This window comes from Brachypodium distachyon, chromosome 1 (assembly GCF_000005505.3).
Source record: "Brachypodium distachyon strain Bd21 chromosome 1, Brachypodium_distachyon_v3.0, whole genome shotgun sequence".
NCBI classification, from domain to species: Eukaryota; Viridiplantae; Streptophyta; class Magnoliopsida; order Poales; family Poaceae; genus Brachypodium; species Brachypodium distachyon.
Genome location: NC_016131.3, coordinates 30,271,040 through 30,288,399, shown reverse-complemented (window position 1 = coordinate 30,288,399; position 17,360 = coordinate 30,271,040). Strand labels below are relative to the sequence as shown.

At 47.0% G+C, this 17,360-nt stretch overlaps 3 protein-coding genes across 8 annotated transcripts; 2 read left to right on the top strand and 1 right to left on the bottom strand.

The window, feature by feature from the left end:
* The first annotated feature begins 5,244 nt into the window (after window positions 1–5,244).
* Window positions 5,245–9,240, top strand: LOC100825389 (pentatricopeptide repeat-containing protein At4g21065). Of its 6 annotated transcripts, none has more exons than XM_014899582.2 (4): window positions 5,245–7,692; window positions 7,788–7,863; window positions 8,079–8,444; window positions 8,821–9,240. In XM_014899582.2, the coding sequence occupies exon 1, from the start codon at window positions 5,330–5,332 to the stop codon at window positions 7,556–7,558; it is 2,229 nt and encodes a 742-aa protein (XP_014755068.1). In that variant the 5' UTR covers window positions 5,245–5,329; the 3' UTR covers window positions 7,559–7,692; window positions 7,788–7,863; window positions 8,079–8,444; window positions 8,821–9,240. The 6 variants fall into 6 exon arrangements, with proteins under 6 accessions (XP_014755068.1, XP_010227439.1, XP_014755066.1 ...); XM_010229137.3 differs by having other exon boundaries at window positions 7,972–8,444; XM_014899580.2 differs by having other exon boundaries at window positions 7,783–7,863.
* Window positions 9,241–9,769: 529 nt separating this feature from the next.
* Window positions 9,770–13,669, top strand: LOC100830065. Its single transcript, XM_010229136.3, has 7 exons — window positions 9,770–9,985; window positions 10,085–10,168; window positions 10,610–10,715; window positions 11,999–12,181; window positions 12,517–12,993; window positions 13,096–13,179; window positions 13,438–13,669. Exons 2-7 carry the CDS (start codon window positions 10,145–10,147, stop codon window positions 13,440–13,442), a joined length of 879 nt encoding a protein of 292 aa, XP_010227438.1. The 5' UTR covers window positions 9,770–9,985; window positions 10,085–10,144; the 3' UTR covers window positions 13,443–13,669.
* Window positions 13,670–13,786: 117 nt separating this feature from the next.
* Window positions 13,787–15,387, bottom strand: LOC100825081 (thylakoid lumenal 16.5 kDa protein, chloroplastic). Its single transcript, XM_003563480.4, has 4 exons — window positions 14,788–15,387; window positions 14,548–14,687; window positions 14,380–14,452; window positions 13,787–14,285 (listed from the first exon to the last, which is right to left on the bottom strand). The coding sequence occupies exons 1-4, from the start codon at window positions 15,185–15,187 to the stop codon at window positions 14,176–14,178; spliced, it is 723 nt and encodes a 240-aa protein (XP_003563528.1). The 5' UTR covers window positions 15,188–15,387; the 3' UTR covers window positions 13,787–14,175.
* Window positions 15,388–17,360: the final 1,973 nt, after the last annotated feature.

Here is a 17,360-nt window from a genome sequence, read left to right as displayed (position 1 = left end):
TGATCTTGTCTAATCTTCATATCTCTTTCTTTTTTTCCGTCCAGCATCCATCACGCTAGAAGATGATTTATTATGAGAATTATTTCGCCAAATACATGAGTCACATCAAATATTAGCTTACAAAACTCGTTTTTTTTTCTTCGAAACTAACTAGTTGCTGTCCTAGTGATTAATCTTCCGCGGCTCGATCTGGATCCACCACAGAAATTCCAAATTTCCTGCATGACAAGAAAAGTTTATCCAGACTTAGGAACAAGAATTGACAAAGGCACTAGTGGAAAATCTAAGAGATGTCGACGCGACAGAAGTTCAGAACATCTTGAGATTAATCCAGCTAGGCACGAGAGATTGCTTACAGATTTTGTTGAAGCTTGCGATGTCACAGCTCTGGACGTACTCGTTAACTGGCTCGGCACAGAGACAGTCCTCGATAAGGTCGTCGACGGAGACGAGCTCGTCCACAACTGTAATCATGATCTGAAGCTTATTCACGCCAAATCCAACCGGAACGAGTTTGGCTGCACGAAGAGGGTACGTGATCGATCGACGCAGTTAAAAGAATCGGTTAAATTCCATCATCAATTGATAAAAGCGTGCACGTAATTCAGGTGTCGAGCTAGTTTAATTTGGAAGTCCACATACAAGCACCCCAGGTCAAGCCTTCCTTCTCCACGCTCCGCACAGCTTCCTCGGGTTTCACCATGTCGGTCTCGTCGTCCCATGGTTTCACGTCAAGCAAAACCGAGGATTTTCCAACTGCCGCCATGTTAATCCTGAACGATGAAACATAGTAGCAACAGATTACATCTTGGATACGTGTGAGAAGAGGAAAAACGGAGAGGTCTTTCGGCTAGCGGAGATGAGGGGGCCGAAACTCACCTGCGAATCAGTCGACGGTGGTTTCGATCGAACTCGGTTCTGGCGAGGCGACGGGGCGGCTCGGGCTTCGATCGAGATCGCGAAGCTTTGGCGTCTACACCCTGCGTTAAATATGCAGCAAGGGACGGCTTGAGGCGGATTCCAATCCGTGCCGGAAGCCCGCGTCCGTATCAAACTCAGAGAGGGCGCCTGTAAACAAGTCCTTGTGTTGCGCATACGCGAACCCGTAGCCCAATCCCCATTGATCCGCCTGGCTGAAATTAATAGTGGTCCATCCTAAATTCGGCAGTACATTTTTACGGAGTATTGTATTTGTCTCGCAAAAAAAAAATTACTCCCGGTAAATCATGCTGTTTAACAAGCCATCGATATTACAACATCGAGCCATGGAGGCCCTCCGGAAGAAACTGCCTAAACCAGAGGCTTAGTCTGTGTTTGGTAGCTCTGTATTTTTGGAGTATTGTGTGAATACTACAGTTTCTAAAATTATTCTGGTTTCAAATTGACCAGGGACACCGTTATTCTGTGACCTTTGCCCAAACATGCTATCCGATTGTGGATTTGCTAAGTATTATTACAATTCTGTGACCATTTGCTCAAATATACCGCCGGTCCAAAATCGAAAAGTTGACAATTTTTCTAACTATTAAACCTTAGAGAGTTATTGAACATGTGCTCTATCTGATATATGCACTTGTGCCCATGATTTTGAGTGCTGTTCTGGTTCAAATTGAAGCAAAATGGTGACAATTTTTTAATTAAATAAATGTCCAAATTGGCACAAACGCAAAAACAGCCATCCCAAGCAAAAACAAACGTCATGAGCAGCCCGGATGGTCAACTTTTCGTTTTGAACCGGTGGTGTGTTTCACCAAATGCCCACAAAATTGTAATGGTACTCAAGAAATCCACAATCGAGCGTTGTGTTTAGGCAAAAAGGCAACAAAATAACGGTGTTCCCTGATCAATTTTCCCATTTCTTTGCGACATCTTCTCTGTGTCACCGTCAATAACAACTAGTGGAAATAATTTGATCAGAGACAATAGACGATAATAGAACAATTTTAAAGCACACACGGAATAACATTTTCAGTCAGGAGTAAAACACGTGTACTGTCTTGTGCTAGTCGAATCTCAAACACATGACCTAACCAACGTGTTACAAAGTTACGGAGTACCGAACACACGCGCCTCACGTCTGGTGCGGCGGCGTGCCTGCAGTGCTGCCGCAGAGCGGTAGACACGGAGTCTGGAAGTCCACCGCAGAGTGGAGCAGATGCCGACGACGAGCACGGCCGGGCGGGGCTTACTCCGTTGGAAACGGGCACAGATTGACCCGACCCGGATTTCATTCAGGATGAGAGTGGATCAGAGTCCCGATCGATTCAGCTGGGATTCGTAGCAGGTCACGGCCCGCGATATTGTAGGAGTATACTTTGACTCCAAGGAGTATACTTCCTGCACGCCCCGCCGCGCGACGTGACGCGGCCCAAGGTGCACGGGTGGTCGCCCGACCACCCTGGCGGCACCACGCTCGTGGCGGCGATCCCGCACGCCCTCACGCGCCGCCACCGCTGCCCGATCCCGCCGCCCCTCCCCGCGGAGCCCGACGACGTCGTCGACCGGCGCCGCCGCGGATACAACGGCATGATCGTCGCCCCGCGCCTCGTCACGCAGCAGTGCCGCGGCCTCGTCGTCCTCGAGGCCGCCAGAGCAGCCACGTACCACCTGTTCAGCCCGACCACGGGCCAGAGGGCCGCTCCACGGCGGGCACGGGCCGCCGCCGCGCGCTCCGTCCCAGGGACGAGGCCTCCCAGATGTACGCGAGCTTTGGGATCGGCTACGACGCGCGCACCAAGAGGCACAAGGTCGTGCGTTTCTACTGCCGCGGCTGCGACGGCGGCACCAAGAAGGTTCTTCCCGGACATGCCGGGTGTGAAGTCTACGTGTTCAACGGCCCCACGGGGCTCTGGAGGCCGGCGGCCGGTGGCGCGCCACAGGAGCCGGCGGGCTGGATAAAGCAGGACGCGACAAGCGTGTTCGCGCAAGGCCACGTGCATTGGCTCGCCAAGCGCAGGCTCGACTCCCCGCACGAAGAGTCCTTCATCGTATATCTCCTTCTCTATCGGCGACGAGAAGTTCGGAACCCTGTCGTTGCCGCCACTCGACACGGAGATGAATCGTCTGCTTGGCCACCAGCTGACGGAGCTCGGCGGGCGCCTATGCCTATTCAGAAGCCGGTGGCGGCAGGACATCTACGTCGTCTGGCTACTCCGCGGGCATGAAACTGGAGGCACGTGGGAGCTGCACTACAGAATCAACTTGGACACGCTGACGGTGCCACGGGATGTCGCTAGGTTCCTGTACTGCAACGAAACGGTCATCGCAATCACCGACAGTACCGACCACGTCCGTCGCATCGTCCTGACAGAACCGCGCTGCCGTTTCAGCTTCAAGATGTGCGCGGCCCCTGAGAACGACGATCTGGAGAAACTCCTGGGCTGCCATGGCGGCTTGTTATCCAATAGATTTTTCTGGTTAGGACATGCTGCGTTGTACGAGGAAAGCGTCGTCTCCCTCGGGCAGCCGTGCGAGGACATCATCTTCGCCATGTCGCTGGTGCTACTAAAGCTGCCGACGCGCACCCTTGTGAGGCTTAAGCTTGTTTGCCGGAGCTGGCGCGCCATGATTGAGAGCAAGGACTTCCGTAAAACACGACGTAAGATGGCCCCATCTGGTTTTATTTTCGAAGTGCACACGTGCACCAAGTGTACATGTTTGCCGTATCAAATTCTGATTCATGGGCTGTGTGGCGGAAAGGAATAAGTCAAAGAAAACTTGAAGCTGGCGTCGGCATGATCAAGATGGTAAATGGCAGAAGCTATTGAAACAAGACATGGCGGTTTCTCTAATTGAATATTTTCTAAGTCCGTTGGGCAGGAAGAGGATGCATAGAAGAATGTTCGATGCATCGACCTTGCTGATCCCAAGTTTGAAGCAGCAACTTAACTAGCTACTTCTCTTGAATTTGCATGGCATTGTGAAACTTCTGGGCAGTTGTCCGTTCTCTATTTTTTTTCCCTTTCCTTTTGCGTTCAAGACTCTGCTCCGAATGTTGTGGCCGGTTTCGGCCCATTGTCATGTTCAGAGGCTATAAGCAATCTAAAGTTTGCTGAAAATGCTGAATTTTTACTTTTGCTCATCTTTGTTGTTTTCATCCAGTGCCGACTGTATCAAATTGGAGCTGTGAAACATCAGTCCAGTCTAGGTTATTTGCTCCAGTAAGTTCATGATCAATTAACTCAAGCTAAGGTTGATTTGTATGAGGTGCAGATGTGTTACTTTCAATTTTATGCAATGAAAGTTTGTTTGTGTTACGTCTGACTCTTGTTCACATAGTTTTTTCACCGGTGAGGATGCATCTAAAGCTTCAGTTTTGTGTTTGTAGAATTAAATTAGATGCATTATAATTAGGTGATTGATCAACGGAGAAATATTGAATGTCGTACTTAAGTGGACAGATTTCTCCTGTACCGGGGACTGGAAATTCATACTCCCTTCGTCCCATATTAAATAACTATTACATGTATCTAGACGTTTTTTAGGCATAGATACATTTATATTTGGACAAATTTGAGTCAGTTAATATATGACGGAGGGAGTATTTCAACACTATGGGAACAAAGGCCGGCTCCACGGTTCAGTTATATTGTTAACTTTCTTACTCGTATTAACATTCAAACCTGGATAATCATGTTATTATTGTTAAGAATGGTCTAGTTGCAAACTATGAGTATTCCGTATCCACCAAAGACCTTGTACAATCAGAAAACTATCTTGTTTCGATCTCACTCCGGAAGGCCAACTCGTATGTTTCACTGTATGCGTCTACAAAATGAACCTCGAGACCCTCCTTTACGGTGAGGACAATTTTGAATTTTGAGGACTACATGCAATGCTGCATGCTACAAAATTAATCAGAGATGGTGATAGTTTTTTTTTTTGAGCGAATGGTAACAGTTTGTTGATCAAACACTAATAAAAATGTGGCCACGGGCAATCAGGATTCACATTCAGGATGCACAGTACTCACTCCATTTCATAATTCTTGTCTAAAATTTGTTTAAAAATAGATAAATCTGTTTCTAAAAAGTGTCTAAATACATGTAATATTTCGACAAGAAATTATGAAATGGAACGAGGATGCACAGTAGTGGATGGCTCCATGGGAATCGTAGGGTTGGGCTCTGCTCATGCTTGTTTTTTGAGCTGGGCTCTGCTCATGCTGATCTTACGTTGGTTGACCTTAATCTAGATTCAGGATGGGCCAAGCAAATTCAGTCTACTTCGGCCCAGAGCATGATGGGAAAAAAAGAGGGAGAGGGTGAAATCAAGCCTAGACCAGAAACAGAAACACGAGGGTCTCCGTTGCGAGCAGACGTGACGTGACATGCCCCCGGCGCCATGGCCGACCCCTCGCTCCGTCCGGCAAGCCGCCGAGCTCCACGCTGTCCTCGTCGCTTCCGGGCGCCTCCTCCACCCGCCTTCAGCCTCCCACCTCCTCAACTCCCTTGTCAACTGCTTCACCCCCACCGACCCACTCCACCTCCGCTACGCGCTCTGCCTGTTCGACCGAATGCCCTGCTCCACCTTCCTCTTCGACACCGCCCTCCGCGCCTGCTTCCGCGCCTCCTCAGGCCCCGAAAGCCCGCTCATCCTCTACCGACGGATGCGCCGCACGGGCGTCTGCACCGACGCCTTCACGTTCCACTTCCTTTTCAAGTGCTGCGCCCGCGGCCGCGCACACGTCCTCCTATGCCAGATGCTGCACGCCGCGTGCTTCCGTACCATGCTCCCTTCTGCTGTGCCGCTCGTTTCCAACCCTATCATTCATATGTACGTTGAGCTTGGGCTCGCTGGCGATGCCCGCCGGGCTTTCGACGACATTCCTGTGAAGGACGCGGTTGCCTGGACGACGGTGATCAGTGGGCTGGCCAAGTTGGGGCTGCTCGATGACGCGTGGTGCCTTCTGAGACACTCCCCCGCGAGGAACGTGATCTCATGGACTGGTTTGATTTCTGGGTACTCACGTGCTGGTCGGGCCGCGGAGGCTGTGGATTGCTTCAACAGCATGCTTTCTGACGGTATTGAACCGGATGAGGTAACTGTGATTGGCTTGCTCTCGGCATGTGCACAGCTGAAGGATTTGGTGTTCGGCCGCTCACTGCACAAGCTGGTTGGGGAGAAGGGGATGTTGATGAGTGGCAAGCTCGTGGTCGCGCTCATTGACATGTACGCCAAGTGTGGTGACATTGGTCGTGCATGGGAGGTTTTTGACGCTTTAGGTAGGGGGCGAAGACCCCAGTCATGGAATGCAATGATTGATGGGTACTGCAAGCTAGGCCATGTTGACGTTGCACGCTATCTGTTTGATCAGATGGAGGACCGTGATCTCGTCACATTTAACTCTTTGATCACTGGGTACATCCACGGTGGCCGACTTAGAGAAGCACTACTATTGTTCATGCAGATGAGGAGACATGATTTGCGTGCTGATAATTTTACTATGGTTAGCCTTCTAACGGCTTGTGCAAGCTTAGGTGCATTGCCACAGGGCAGGGCCTTGCATGCTTGCATTGAGCAGAGGTTGGTAGAAGTAGATATTTACCTCGGGACTGCACTATTGGACATGTACCTGAAGTGTGGGAGGGTGGAAGAGGCATCCCTTGTTTTCCAGGCGATGAGTGTGAGAGATGTTCACACTTGGAGTGCCATGATTGCAGGTCTCGCATTCAATGGGATGGGTAAGGCTGCTCTGGAGTATTTCTTTTGGATGAAGGTTGATGGTTTTCAGCCCAATTCAGTTACCTACATTGCTATTCTGACTGCATGCAGTCACTCATGTCTACTGGATGAAGGCCGTCTCTACTTTGAAGAGATGAGATTGTTACACAATATACGCCCTCTAATTGAGCACTATGGCTGTATGATAGATTTGCTGGGCAGGAGTGGACTTCTGGACGAAGCTATGGATCTTGTGCGGACCATGCCAATGCAACCAAATGCTGTCATATGGGCCTCCATCTTGAGTGCTTGCAGAGTCCACAAGGACGCTAACCTAGCTCGAAATGCTGCAGAGCATCTTCTGAAGCTTGAGCCAGATGAGGATGCTGTCTATGTCCAGTTGTATAACATTTACATAGACTCTAGACAATGGGAAGATGCATCACAAATAAGGAGATTGATGGAGGAAAGGGGTGTGAAGAAAGCTGCAGGTTACAGCTCAATTACTGTGGCTGGGCAGGTGCACAAGTTTATAGTTTGCGACCGAACACACCCACAGATAATGGAGATCACTGCGATGATGGAGGAGATTACACGCAGGCTAAAGTCAGTGGGATATTCGCCTATCACGTCACAGATAACAGTGGATGTGGACGAGGAAGAGAAAGAACATGCACTTTTAGCACACAGTGAGAAAATAGCCATTGCTTTTGGCCTTATTAGTCTAGCACCAAACCTGCCACTTCATATCATAAAGAACCTCCGGGTCTGCGAGGACTGTCACTCTGCAATCAAGTTGATATCAAGGATTTGGAACCGGGAAATCATCGTTAGAGACCGGAGTCGGTTCCATCACTTCAGGGACGGAACATGTTCTTGCAATGATTTTTGGTGATTACCATTTTGTTAAGCACCAGTCTTTGTGTAAAGCTCTGAGGATGAGGAAACACTTTAAAAAAAATGCAAGAATCTCACCTTTGGAGTAGCTTTGGGGTCTCAATTTCTGGAGTAGTTATGAAAGCCTCAAAGGTACTCTTTCTTCTCTTAGATGTGCCATTGTTAAAAAGAAATGCAGATTGTTTCATCATATTTATCTTGTAATAACAACGACTTTATCAGGAAAGCTGGCCAGTTTTGTCACACTGATGAAAATCACTTGCCCACTGGAAATCTGCTCCTCTCCATGCGCCCATAATCCAGGTGGAGATCAAACTGATGGATCCATGTTCTTCTCCTGTAATCTGCATGTCTGCCCTTGTTTCCTTCACTGCAGTCCTGTGATTTGTGACTTGCCATGTTTATGATCAGGCCAGCTCAGTGACTCTGAGGGCATAGTCAATAGCCTAAGTGGGCCGTATAAACTGCTGAACAGCCAGCCCAGTGACTCAGGTGCTTTCTATTCTGTGGTTGTTCAGGGTAAAAAATGTAGACAGAGTGGTGGCGCATCCACAGCCGCAATTCCTTCCTCCTTGCTCAGTGAGGCAAAATCGAACTTCTTCAGCTCTCTTCCAAGGCATGGAGGTCACTTTTATGCTGTGGCAAAGCACATGGTGAACATTTGCTGGGAAAGAAAGCTGCAAATATGATGTTGGTTGAAACATCCATTTACTATTTGGCAAGCATCAAACTTCTTTTATGATATTGGGAACGAAGAAAATTCGTGAAGGGTTAAAGAGATGCCATTTGGGTAAGAAGTGAAGATTAATCCTTACAGCTTATTCAAGATGAGCCCTGGATTTTCTTGAAACCATATGAACACTCTAGTTGGCTGCTCACTTGAGGTGAGATGCAATTTTTCCCAGCATATGAAGGTTCTTTCTCTTCATCCTAGTAGTTGGCAAGAATCTGATTCTCGCACCTCATTATTCTTCTTACTTTCTTTATATGTTGGAACAGTCTAAGTACAAGTTGCCTTTTGGATTAGTCTGGGTCTCAAATCAGTGGTTTGGTCGCTTGACCTGTCATACCTTGTCATGAACATGTCACCTGCTAGTCGGATCTTAGATTGTTCTCACAGGTTCATGTTTGAGGGGACCTTGTCGCCTTGATTTTCTCCTGTATGCTTATTTTCAGCAATCTAGCTCGATCTGGTTTGGAGTCTTAGCTCTTTATTTGAATTCTTTGTTATTGATTCAGCTGCCTGCCTGACAATTGCAGAAAACTATGTTTGCATCATATACAGAAGCAAATGAAAAGAAAATGTCACTGCAGCTCTCAGTGCAGGCACCAGCGAAATGGGCGTGGTGTTGCAGTGCAGGGACGGTGGGACCGATGCAGCATTTCCTTTTTGAAAGGGGATGAAGCATTTCAGTGTGATGGGTGTTATGATTACTATTGTACAGGATCCGGGTAGAAGCAGAGCTGCAGCCTGCAGCCTGCAGGTGGATACATCGCAGCAGAGAGCTGGCGGCAAGCGCCTCTCTCCACTCATCTCTCTTTTGGAATTTCTTATGCAAAAGTTCTTGTTGGGCCTTAGGCTTATAATTCACTTTTGTATATATTTTACCCTTCAACGATAATATCAAAAAACAAAGTGATTTCTATATACGACCTGATTGGGCTGAATATTTCCGTGCATTTGCTTTTTTTTGCAAGGCACATTTGCTTCATTTGTTACCACAACAAATATATTTATACTTGAAAGCAAAGGTATATTTGTGCTACCTATTATTGAAAATATATTTTTGTTTTCCTGTACAATTGTAGTAGCTAGTGGAGTACTGGAGTACCTCCATGCTAAAATACATGCCGTTTTAGATTCTGCCCGAGTAAAGCATTTCAGTATTTGTCTATCGATAAAGAAAAACCTACACCATCTACGACAGCAAATTGGTAAGTATTAACACACTTTGGTCAAAGCGTTATCCTGGAATCCAGATTGTGTAGATGCATACAAATCTGGGACAAGTAATTTGGACCGGAAGGATTAGTTTTTCTACCTTAATTATAGTGGGAATTCGAAAGCTTCTTCAACAGATATGGGGTACTGTATTTGATACTCACCACTAGCAGATTCTGTGCAAAATGCTTCATCACTAGCAGGCAGCGGATTAGGTATCTGGGCCTCTTCACTGGTCAAAAAAAAAAAAAAGGGAATCTGGGCCTCTTCTTTGCCTCCTTTCTCCACACCACCACCACTTCTCTTTTCCCTTCTCCCAAGCTCGCATAGCCATAGCTCCCCCTGGATTCATTACAGCTCGATCCGCTTCTCTCCTCCTCTCCTTGCCCCCCTGGTGATCTCTCACCTCCGCTCCCCTCGCCTCTTCTCCCGTCGCTGCAAGGTCAAACTGAATTCCTCTTCCAGGGCGTCGAATTAGGGCGAGTACGATCCATCGACCCGTCGGAATCTTCTTCCTTTTTTTATCTTTTTTGTGCTGCTAGTCTCACCTCGCCTTTGTCTCTTGATTCTTTCTTCTTTCAGGCGAGCGTAAAAGGAGCTGAGGAGGGGATTAGGGCTGGAAGAGGAAGCGCCGGCGGCGACATGTCAAGCGAGGACGTCCGCAAGGTCTCTGGTCTAGACATACGGCTCGTCAGTAGCATTTCCGAACAGTATCACTGCTCTGCTGCATTTCTTTTGTGCTCCGTTCGTTTTTTTTTGTTGATTCCCATCCACCCAAACTAGCTAGGGTGGTTAATCTCATATGTGCCTTGTGCTATGCTTGTTGAAACGCAAAGGAGCCAGCAATAATTGTTATTTTGCACGTCGTGTGTATTTTGTTCCAAACGAACTTATGATTGTGAGTTGGGAACTGTCTTTGATGGAGATCCAGTGTTCCTGAATCCTGATTTATTGTACTCCCTCCGTCCCAAAATAAGTGACATGGAATTGTATAAACTCTTATACAACTCCACGTCACTTAATTTGGGACGGAGGGAGTAGTTAAAATGGTTAGTACATTTCACTTGCCTGTATCTATAACTTGTGTTGCCAATTGCTGCTGTGCAGGTCCGAAATCTTATAGAGGGTTGCCTTCAGCTGTATATGAACCAGAAAGAAGTGGTTGATACTCTCTCCCTTGAGGCAAAGATAGAACCAAGCTTTACTGAATTTGGTAACGCTCCTACATTATATTCTCGAAAATAACTTTAGCTTACTAAGCATGGGGTTTCTGAGTTGATTAAGCAATAGCAAGTTAGTTCATACATGTCTGGATGGCTGAAATTATAGGCAAGTTCTGGTTTACACAAGAAATTAAATGCTTTAGGTAGAAACAGTTTTCTAATACTGCATCAAGAATTGTTATATGATGGGTAAATGCACTGTTCTTAAAACGGGGCTGGTGGAAAGTGTTTTGTTCCCCCCTTCGGACCTCTCAGAAATCGTAAGTGCTAATTTTCAACCTAATCGAAACAGCACTTGGAAAGTGCAAACTAAATATTTTAGGCTTGAATTCTGCCTTCCTATAAATTTATGCCAAGGGAAATCTTTCTTTGTTCCCACTCGTGCGTTCAGATTATTGCAACTTGACGACACAAAGCAAGCACAAGCAAAAATCATGTGTAGGTGTTGAAGATTCATTCCATAGACCCATAATGCTGACAGTGTTGACAAACAACACAAGCAGGACAGCATGTCCACCAAATTCCAGTTTGATAACCCAATAGTTTGAAGATTCCTTTGCATGAGCTGCTTCGTGCTGAAGGTTTACTAGTGTGCTGCAGCTCCATTAGTATGATAAGTAACGTATTAAGTAGCATCTGAGTGAAAATATTTGAAGCTATGAAGTGGCATGCACAAAGTTCCCTGAACTTCATAAGCACTTGCGGGATCAGTTCACTTGGACGACCCCTGTACTCCCAAAGTACATGTCTAAGCCCCTGACGTCAAATAAGTTTCTCATTAGTTGTCCTAATCCCACCACTCGGGCTTCTTTCCTTAACATGGTTCACTCACCTGGTGGAAGAAATAGTGACAAAAGTTTTAGCAAATTTCTGAACCCACAACACATCCCACCTGCCTACATAAAGCACATCAAAGCCTTCTTCGATCCCATTCAATTGCCGAAGTTCTGTGTTCCACTTTTGGTTTGGCTTAGTTAGGGCCTTAGGGCTGTTCATGGATCCATTGAACCAAATCAAACCAAATCATATAGCAGGTTTTGACGGGTGGTAAGCAGGCTGGGTTTAACCGCTGAAACCTCTTCATCCCTATTCACCATGGCTAAGCTCTGGGGTAGCTCTTTGTGGGCAATTCTCCTCCAATGCAAACATGATGCCAGAACGTAGGCGAACACCCCTGCATCAAGGACCGACCATATATTTTACTCTTGTTGGAACATGTTTGTCTTAGTTTTCATCCCTACTATTTTATCCTTACTCTACTTTTTCTTTCCAGTTTGGCAAAAACTTGAGGAAGAGAACCGCGAGTTTTTTAAGGCTTATTATTTGAGGCTGATGCTTAAGAATCAAATAAGGGCCTTCAATAAGCTTCTTGAGGATCAGTTCCAGCTTATGAGTAAAAACTATTCTTCAGGCGGCCCTTCTATGCCCCTTACTAATGGCTCCAACTCCACCACATGTAAGACATTGTTTTTCCAGCTTTAGAGCTTTTGTTGGACTGTTTGTGTACCTGGTGTAACGATGCATGCTCTTTCTCATCATTTAAGTGAATATAGAAACAATTAAACATAATCTTTTTGCGGAGAAAAAGTGCTAGAACAATCTAGTGAGAGTTTCGACAACACAATCGAGAAGTTTGTATTTTTCTTGTCAAAGTGGTATGATACTCAAGGCAGCTATATTTGTTGCTTCCACTTTCCACACTGTATGTACTTGCTGACAAGCCCATGATATTTACTTTTTGTTGCTAATCAGTGCCATTTTTAACATGGTTCATTGTTTCCTTTGTTTCAGTGAAGCAAAATTCATGCTTTTTGCCAGAGTCTGCTCCTGTATCTGCAATGCCAAATGGTGTAATGGGCAATGGAAGTTCAGGTGGTTTAGTAAATGGCACAGCATCTAGTGATCAGTTAATTTATGCTGGTAAAGACATTCATGGTCTTCATAGTGGCATGGATGCTTCAACAAGTGTGCTGTCAGCACAGAATGCTGCATCTGCTGTGCTGTTTGGCGCAGACAATGGTACAACAATAAAGACGGAGTCAGGCTATTCGAGCAATGCTGATTTTGCTTTCTGTGGGAATGCTTTCCTGGAATCATGCCAATCAATTGGTGATGCCTCTGGCGGATCCTTTAGCAGCTCAGAGTTGAACGGGCAACCATTGAATGATTCAATTATGGATATGGAGTCGTCATCATTTGGCTTCTTTAGCCAGATCCCCCGGAATTTTAGCTTTTCAGACTTATCAGAGGGTTTCAACCAAAATGCAGGTACATTCAATGGATACCCTTTTTTCTTGTTATTTGAATACGTTTTCCTCTATCCTCTGATTGGCAGTATACATTATTTGTCTTGTTTCTGGTTGTCTGCAGAAATATTAGAGAATTATGGCAGGCCACCATTTCTCTCTTCTGAGCCAAATAACTTGTCAGATTCTACTGGTGGAGAACAAACAGGTAGTACATTTTTGTTAGTTTCTTCCTTCCACAGCCAGCCATGAATGATAGTAATACATGAAGGACATAACACAACCACTATAATCTCCTCCCTGTGGGTGCAATGCTAAGAATGTGCTATTTCAGTTAACTTACACTTCTTAAGAGAGAACTAAACTTGTTTGTCTCTCTTCTTTTTTTCCTGTGTGGTTAGTCTTTTCTTGTACGCAACACATGCGGTTTGGTATTCAGTTTTGGTTAATTCGTGCTGTATTGCAGGCTGAAGAGCTATCCACCATTTTGTACATATTCATGGAGAACTTGAGCAACTTTTGTGCTAGCTTTTCCTTGTTAGTTCCGCTATCTTGTAACCTGTAGTTTGGAATGCTTTGTAACTACATCGGAGGATATAGCAGACCTCCCGCTATGCTTGATGATGCTATTGTAGTTGTTCCTTGTACATTGATGTGGTTCTCTAAGATAACCTTTAGCAGCAGTGATTTTGAATTCACGTTCTATGTGTTCACATTATTGTCTGGCATCGTCTGGGACATAATCCATAATTCCCAGTGAATGCTGAAATCAGAGTTTAATTTGTGATGGCTATAATGAGCAATACATATATACATAAATTTCATACAACACATTTTACTATCTGAGGGCAACAACAGATGCAATCAAATGCTTGCAAATGAGTTCTAGACAAAGGTTGCTATTTTTATTTACTGTTTGCTTATAGTTTCCTAATACAATGCATCGAATTTCTTAATATGAACGGTGCCTTTTACTTTCGGGAAGAAAAACAGATGGAACGGGGATTGATCCTCGCAGATGTTTATCTGAAGCCTCGGTTACGGTACCCTCTTATAAAGATGAACAGCTGCAGAATCCACATATCTATCTTGGACAAAAAACATTCTTGCTTGTCTTCTGGAACATCTGAGAGAGACATCTGCGGACATTGCTTGAAGAGAAGGAAAACAACATCATCCAGGCAAATCGACCCATCTCAGAAATTCAGAAGCCTTTGAGCTTGCCGGTCAACCCGGCCAATGTTACCCACTTCTCCAACGCTGTTGCAGACGATACGAACGCCGACTTGGAGGACTGGACGTCACGGTTGCTCACTGCAGAAATGATTAGTGGAAATCATTATTCTGGGACTGAGATGATATTCGGTGCACCAGTAACAAGCCATTAAGGATCAAAAGAAATATATACCTGATGTAAACAATGAGGCCAAGGAGGAGTTGAAGCTGTCGACTGCACTCTTCTCCTCAGTGCTTGAGCTAAGCTGTTAGCACACATATACAATGATTAAAATCACATGAAAATCTGCTTAGCAGAAACCTGTATGGAAGTACATGCGTTTTTGTTAAGAGCTCTTGCCTTGGAGAAAGCTGCATTGATGTTCTGCACCCAGGGAGCGTCGGAGCTCGGGCCGAGGGTGTCGCCGGCGGCGGCGAGGTCGTCCTTGTCAATTGCCTGCCCCACCTTGCTCAGCTTGTAGACGAGGTCCTGCAGATACCCTGTGGTGGTTAAGGATTAATTACCACTGCTCCTGCTAGCTTGATCATAAGCAAAGTTACTTATTGCTGATGAGTTTGCTAATCAATCGATGGAGCTGACCTGTCTCGGCGGCCGAGGAGTTGATGAGCCCCTGCTTCTGGAGCCGCTTCTTCTTGTCCTCCTTGACGCGCTCCAGCAGCTCCAGGTCGTCGTCCGCCTCCAGGATGGCGGCCCGCGCGGCTCCGGCGCCGGACGCGGCGAGCGCCAGCGCGGCCAGCAGGCACGACGCCATGCCGCGGCGCCGCCCGACGACAACGACGGCGGCATTATCCTGGCATTTGCTGCTGCTGCTATCCATGGCCACCGCTCTGAACTTCTTGGCCTTGGCGCCTGCAGAAGCAGCAGTGGGATGCAGCAGCAGGGGGAGTCCCTCCTGAGCCGCCGCCGCCGGTGATGACGGCTTGGAGGACGCCGAGCCACAGCCGGCGAGCGTCCATGCTTCGGTGACGATGGCCACCATCGATTCGATAACCCGATAGCCCGAGAGATCTTCTTTATTCAGGTAAGGAAGATTTCTTGGAGGAGGAGGAGGAGGAGCAAAGATCGATCAGTCCAGAACTACGGCGTGTTTTGTGAGAAACTAAGTGCAATGGAGAGGAAGTGTCCCCTTATCCTCAGAATCTTGCTGCGATGGCCACAGCCACAGACGAGTTAGCCCCTCAGAACTACGGCTCCTTTCCTTGTATCTTGATTTTTCTTTTTCTTTAATATATATTGGGCCGGACCAAGCCGACGCGCGGTATGCGCATGGGTTTCCTTTCTAGCCTATGGCCTTTTCTGGACTAAGGTTGTCTGGGCCGCGGGCCGCGGCGTACCCCTTTTTTCCTTCTCAAAAAACATTACGAGGAAACACCAGAAACAGACTTCCCTCGCCCTTCCTCCTCCAGTCCCCCCCAAAGAGAAAAGAAAATTTGCAGCTCTCCGGTAGAAAAAAGAAAAGGAAAATTTGCAACCAAACCCTAATCCTCTCCTCGACGGCGAAGATCCGTAGCGACCGATTGGAGCCGGAGAGGCGCGGAAGGAGGTCGGTTCCGCCCACATCGACCGGAGATTCGCTCTTCTCGCCATCCGGAGCAGGATCGAGGCCGAGGATGCGGAGGAGGTCCACTCCGTCGCCGTCCAGAGGGAGAAGGCCCTCTCGCTCGCCATACAGGCCGGGCTAATGGCCAAGATGGCCATCTACCTCGACGCCGGGAACACACCCAAGGCCAAAGATGTGGAGGAGATCTGCTCCCTCGCCGCTCAAAGCGATCTCAGGCCGGAGGATGTGCTCTACCTCGCCTTCCGTTGCGGGCTCAAGGCGGAAGATGCCCTCTCCCTCGCCGTCCGTATGGGAGGGCCAAAGGCCGAGGAGGAGATATATGCTCGCCTATTCAAGCTGCTACAGACCTCCTTCAGCAGGGCACGACGCAAGGACCCCGAACTGTATGAATGGGAGTACCCCCGTTATTCTGCCAGCGAAAGGAATCGACGCCAAGTGCCCCTTTCTTCTCTTCAAGATGAAGGCATCAGCCAAGAAAGCGCAAGTATCGTGGTTGCAGAAGAAGCAAGCCCGCTTCAATCCGGAACGAGCGGGATACACGAACGCCTTGCGCGTCGCACGCGTGGCGACAGGACCGGATGGTCTTCATCTGGAGCAGGCAGGAGACGGTGGGCAACCCGGTGCGCTCTCCTTCCATATCGACGTTACATACATGGGAAGACCTTGGGTCGATGATGTTGTCTTCGAGGAGGGCTCCTCAGTGCCGCTCAGGGAGGTTGCTGTTATCAAGAGGCTGCCCGGGGGTGATGGAATTTCTATTATGTCCTGTGTAGGAGGACTTGGTGTTAAGCTTCATGACATTGTCTTTATGTTGCACAGCTATTCCATCACTGTGGCCTTGACCTTTACCGAACGATGGTTCCATGTCTCTTCCAAGTTCACGGAAGAGCCATTATATGTCAGGGTTGGTCTTGATTGTATAGACATAACTGTCCTTGTGGAGAATCTGATCAAGAAGCTTTACCAGATGTATGAGCAAGAGGAGCGAGAAAAAAATATCATGCATGCCAAGCAAGATCATCAGGACAGAGAGACGCTGATGCAGCAGCGTAAGGAGCTAATGGAGGAGCAAGAGAGGAAGAAGTTGGAAGCTCTGCGGAGAAGCGCCGAGAGCAAGAAACATAAGCACATGCGTGAGGAAATGAAGAAAGCAGTTCATCGGGCGAAGGAAGAAGCAAGAACTCGGGAGGAAGGGCGCTGTGAAGAATATGATGACACTTGCTTTTGTACCTCAATATTTCAGCCTGTGGAAGAATCAGATTGGTTGAAGCCATCGGAAGTGGACTGTGCCAATGAGGAGAGTTGCAAGGATTTACCTGAGGAGACTACAAAATCCATTAAGTAGGGATGTAAGTGGGGTCCCACTTAGGTCCCACTTCTAGTTCATTTGATATTTGCTAATTCAAAATTTAAACTAATAAAATTGAAAAATTGAATTAGAAGTGGGATATTCTTCAACCATGCATGTGGCATAATTTTGCTCACTTGTTGCCCAGTAGTCTATGTGAACTTGTAATTACAACAAAATACTTTTCTCTAAAATTTCAAGCCTGTTATAGCATTAGACTTCGTGCTGTTGCTAGTTGTTATA

Coding starts and splice junctions, on each gene's coding strand:
- LOC100825389 (XM_014899582.2), top strand. CDS start 5,330: ATGCCCCCGGCGCCATGGCCGACCCCTCGCTCCGTCCGGCAAGCCGCC.
- LOC100830065 (XM_010229136.3), top strand. CDS start 10,145: ATGTCAAGCGAGGACGTCCGCAAG. Junction 10,716..11,998: donor ACCAAGCTTTACTGAATTTG/GTAACGCTCCTA, acceptor TTTTCTTTCCAG/TTTGGCAAAAACTTGAGGAA. Junction 12,182..12,516: donor TGGCTCCAACTCCACCACAT/GTAAGACATTGT, acceptor CCTTTGTTTCAG/TGAAGCAAAATTCATGCTTT.
- LOC100825081 (XM_003563480.4), bottom strand. CDS start 15,187: ATGGTGGCCATCGTCACCGAAGCATGGACGCTCGCCGGCTGTGGCTCG. Junction 14,688..14,787: donor CTCCTCGGCCGCCGAGACAG/GTCAGCTCCATC, acceptor TAACCACCACAG/GGTATCTGCAGGACCTCGTC. Junction 14,286..14,379: donor GGCCTCATTGTTTACATCAG/GTATATATTTCT, acceptor TCATTTCTGCAG/TGAGCAACCGTGACGTCCAG.